At 50.9% G+C, this 4,195-nt stretch overlaps 1 protein-coding gene across 3 annotated transcripts in view; it reads right to left on the bottom strand.

Annotated features, from left to right (window-relative positions):
* The window catches only part of LOC113218186 (secretin receptor-like), a 100,762-nt gene that overhangs the window by 16,580 nt on the left and 79,987 nt on the right, over positions 1-4,195 (bottom strand). For all 3 annotated transcript variants that reach the window (XM_052270516.1, XM_052270511.1, XM_052270512.1), the window contains exons 6-7: positions 3,256-3,421; positions 1,435-1,591 (exon numbers count right to left, since the gene is read on the bottom strand). In XM_052270516.1, coding sequence (XP_052126476.1) covers positions 1,435-1,591; positions 3,256-3,421 — 323 coding nt within the window. The remainder of the gene's footprint in view (positions 1-1,434; positions 1,592-3,255; positions 3,422-4,195) is intronic.

The raw sequence follows: 4,195 nt of genomic DNA, 5'->3' as shown, positions 1-4,195 counted from the left end.
GGGGTCGTGCTGGGCCGGGCCATCGAACACTGCTGTCAATTTAGGTTCGGACAGTTGGCAATCATGTTTGGCTTCTTCGCGTGGCGCAGCAGCAGTGGACCTCAATTATAGGAGAGAGCTATAGTGGAGCGGGGAGGGGAGAGGGGGGAGGAGGGAGTTGTGCGGGGGTGAGGCTGTCGACCTCCGAGTGCAATGAGTATCTAAGACGTCTTCAAGCGTATCATACAGGGTGGTCCACACCACAGCCCCCTTCCTTTGGTTTGCTTATACCGTGCCGCATCATTAGAAAGCCTAGAGCGAGTATGAATTCTCTCCGGAGAGCGAGAACTTGATGTAAATTTGCTCGCTCTCTGGAGAGCAAGGTTTGATTTTCTCGCTAGATTAGAGCAACGGATTAAGGAATGTCACTTTATTTGAATGATAGTAATATGGAAACCTCACTTTCTTTGAGAGAGGATTCCTGAAGTTAGAATCAGACTCGATAAAAGTGAGGTATCTAAATCATGACTTAAATAGAGCAATCGAGAAAATTCTGGCTCTTTTTAGGTGAGACATCTCAGTCCAATATTTGCAGTGATGCGCAGGCTTAACTACCCCAGCTCGCCATTGCGCCTATGCGAGTATGCATACCGGCTGCACGCATTTATCTGGTACAGTATGTATGGGCAAAATAAATGAAGGAGTCTATGGACCACCCTGTATATTTTTTTAGGAGGAAGAATAAATTTAGACGTTAGTCGCAAAGAGAGGTCACGGAGAAAAGTACCCATGCGTCTTGCACTCGTGCGTTTTATACTAATAATGTAGTGTTTTATTAAAAGAGTAAAACCAAAACAAACAAAATCACTGGAAATTCCGTTATGGCGGAAAAAAGCACAGGCGAGAAGTTTGCGCCACTCCCTCTTTTCCAGACGTGTGGCGGTAGGGGTGCTCCGCAAACAAAGATTGGGTCCAGCCCTTCACTTTGAACTCTCAGGGACCTGCTGGGGCCAAAACGGGCTGGAGGGAACGCTGGAGAGACCTGCTGGAGAGGCCAAAGCCCAACCGGAAGTGGGGGGGGGGGGAGGATTTAGAGAGGAGGTGCTGGAGTCGCTGCTGGGGCGCCGGGACACGGTAACGCTCGCGGGCTCCCGGGGCCTTGAATGAGCGAGAGGAATGTGTTGAGAGGGTGAGAGGAGGGGAAGGGGAGGGGACGGGGGGCCGAGTGGGGGTGTCGGACGATGAAGTGCGAGTACGGTAAAGGCGCTGCCAGAGCAGCCGCCAGTTGAGAGGCCTGCCCTGCTATCGCAGTAGTGCGAAACGTTGTCCGAAAAGCTCGCTCGCTCGCTCGCTCACTTCTGCCCTTCCCTCGACCCTTTTCTTCTCGTTTTCTTTTCGCCGCTGTCAAGTCGCCTGGCTGGTTGGTGTTCAGTGCATATATAAGTGTACACTCACCCCATCCCAGCGCGACGTACAGCTTGATGGAGGAGGTGTCGGAGAAGAGCGCCAGGAATATGAGGTTGTGCAGGTACAGGCCTTCCATCAGGATCCACGAGTAGTTGGCCATGATGAAGTACTGCCAGAGGCTCGTTATCAGCTTGCACACCCAGTTCTGCAAAACGAAAGAAGTGAATTCAAAATAATGGATTCAAAAGAGGGTTCTGGATCTTTCTCCTGCTTGTTGTGGGCTGGATGACTAATAGTAGGACAGCCAATGGCAGCTTGAATAATATCAAAAACACACAAAGAAAAATTAGTAAAAGAACTGCCTCAATTAGGTAATGCATTTGTCCTTTGATCAGAATTTAAGCTAAGTATTGGCTAACAGCTAATAGAAGATCATCCATAAGAGCTGTCTAGCACCAAAAGTAACTAGCTGTAAAGGCCAATTAGCAGGCAATTAGCAATTAGCTCACTTTGTAATTAGCTAAGCGAGAAAAGTGTATTCTAAACTGTGGCCAAATCATAAAAACGCATGAGCTTTTTATTGTTTTAGTTAACTCCTTTTCTTCCGTGTAGTGCAACGTGGGAGGATATGACTGTTTGGCCGGTGGGACAAGGACAAGGATTACATTATATACATGAGCATGTAAACTGTTTTATCGAGTTCTTTGGGAACGTGCCTACTGCACGGAGCGGAGCAGTAGGGAGAGACGCGCTGACGCTGATGCTGTGCGCGGTCCATGGCGGCGTGGTGAGGGGAGCCGGACCGTGCCATTCCATTCCCACTCTGGAAGTGTGATAATAACGTCAAGGGGGCTTGGCGCCGCGGACCGCCCCGGGCGGGCAGCGGCGCGCACTTGTAATGGACCGGAATTCCGGGACGTCCCAAACTAACACGAAAAAAAAGGTCGCGGTGGCGTCATGCACCCTCCAAAGTCTTATTATACTAGACCTTTTTCATAATAAAATCGTTTTGACGTTTTAAAATGTCCGTAATGTAAAAATTTTCATCAATTGCTGTCGACAAGAAGGTCAAGCTTGTGTAAAAGTTACGTGGGAATGTATCAGTAACCTTTAGACTAAAATGTTAACGTCATAGCTGACTAAGCCACTGAAGCCAGAGGAGAAATTGTTCCAAAAAAATTCATCCACAGAAGATTGAGAGAGTATTCACGATTCACGTTACGTCCAAATCAAACTTTCCGCTGAAACTGGGATTTGGACGTGTGATGCATTAGAAACATTCGACAAGGCTTGATGAGTCCAGTAAACGAGGATCAAGTTTAGGGCAATACCCTACCGGAAAAATTGCCCTTCAAAAATTGACAGATTAAATAAAAAAAAAAAAAATGGCGAACCGAGGCGCAGCGATGCACCGCGCGGCTGCACAAAGTGAAACATACTGGGTGTTGGACGGGCATTTCAACCTCGCCGCCTCGCGGCCACGGAGTACGGTGGGCCACGGCGGGGCGGAGGGGAATGCGTCAATTAGCACCTCAGCGACGCAGCCCGGCGCGCAGCTCCCCCAAAGCCCCTCTAGTGAGCAGCCCGGCACATCGCAGAACCATTAATTTGCCTCGTTGCCTGCGGAGGTGTGAAACCGCGGCAGAAAAATTCGACACATCTCTTTGAAGACGGGTTTGAAGTATCTGCCTCTTTAGGCAACAACTTTAATTGAAGGTAACAATTATTGAGAGACACATCACACAAAAAAGGTAAAAGATTTATTTTTTGAGACTAAGTGAAGTTTTTACTTTTTTGTGTGATGAGTCGCTTAATTGCTAACCTTCAATTAAAAGTTTTAACTCATAGTAACGAGACGGCCGAGCTCACCTCGTAGCGGTCGACGAACACGTTGCCGCCGTCCTTCTCCAGCAGGTCCGAGGGCAGCCCGATGCCGTCCACAAACAGGCCCGACTTGAGCAGCAGCAGGAACGCGCGCAGGATGAACGAGGCGAAGAGGTGAAGGTGCAACATGTTCCGCGGGCACCGCAACTTCCTGGAGCACAAGAGGAACGAGAACTGTGGTGTTACCATACTGAGCGACTCGTTTCTGGAAGAAAAAATGTATCAATCGTATTCAAAGGCAGCCAAAAGAGACAGTTTTATTTGATTTTTTTTTAAAGGCGGGAAACACAGCAGCTCGTATTAACGCGTTGAGCTTGTTGAACACCAGGCCAGCATCCCTGCTCCCTCCCGGGGCCAATATAACACACGCCGGACTCTAATCAATATTCCCGTCAGGGATCGTGGCGATATCTCCCCGGTGCGTCGCCCGGCCGGGCCGAGCCAGGCCGCCTGGACGACGGCTCAGGGTCACGGCTCGGGGGAGGGATCGCATCGGGATCAGCTAGGCAAGGAGGCGGGGCGCACGTAGGAGATGCGGCCGGGATATGGAACGGGCGGGGGCGCGGCGGAGCATTAGGGGAGGATAATGAGAAAGAGAGGGAAGAGAGGGAGGGAATAGGGAGGGAAGAGGTCATTCTAAACGGGAAAATCGGGGAGCTAGAGGGCCCTGCCGCGGCATCAGATTGAAGAAGGGGGGAGGCGGGGTAGAGATGGTGGATTGAAAGGGAGGGAGGGGGGCTCTGTGGCGGCGTGGCGCTCGGTGCATGACTGCTGCCTCTGACAGTGACTTATGCTGTGCAGGTACACCGGCGAGTTGTGGGGCGGCGTGGCGCGTGGACGGAGGGGCCTAAAGTGTAAAGTAGGGAGGCGGGGGAGGCTTCATGAGTTTGCAGCTCGGCGGGGCGGGATGTGGTGGGGTGGAGCG

Source organism: Frankliniella occidentalis, unplaced genomic scaffold (assembly GCF_000697945.3).
Source record: "Frankliniella occidentalis isolate FOCC.00 unplaced genomic scaffold, Focc_3.1 Scaffold6, whole genome shotgun sequence".
NCBI lineage: Eukaryota > Metazoa > Arthropoda > Insecta > Thysanoptera > Thripidae > Frankliniella > Frankliniella occidentalis.
The sequence above is the reverse complement of the archived record's forward strand: the minus strand, read 5'-3'. Positions and strand labels throughout refer to the sequence as shown.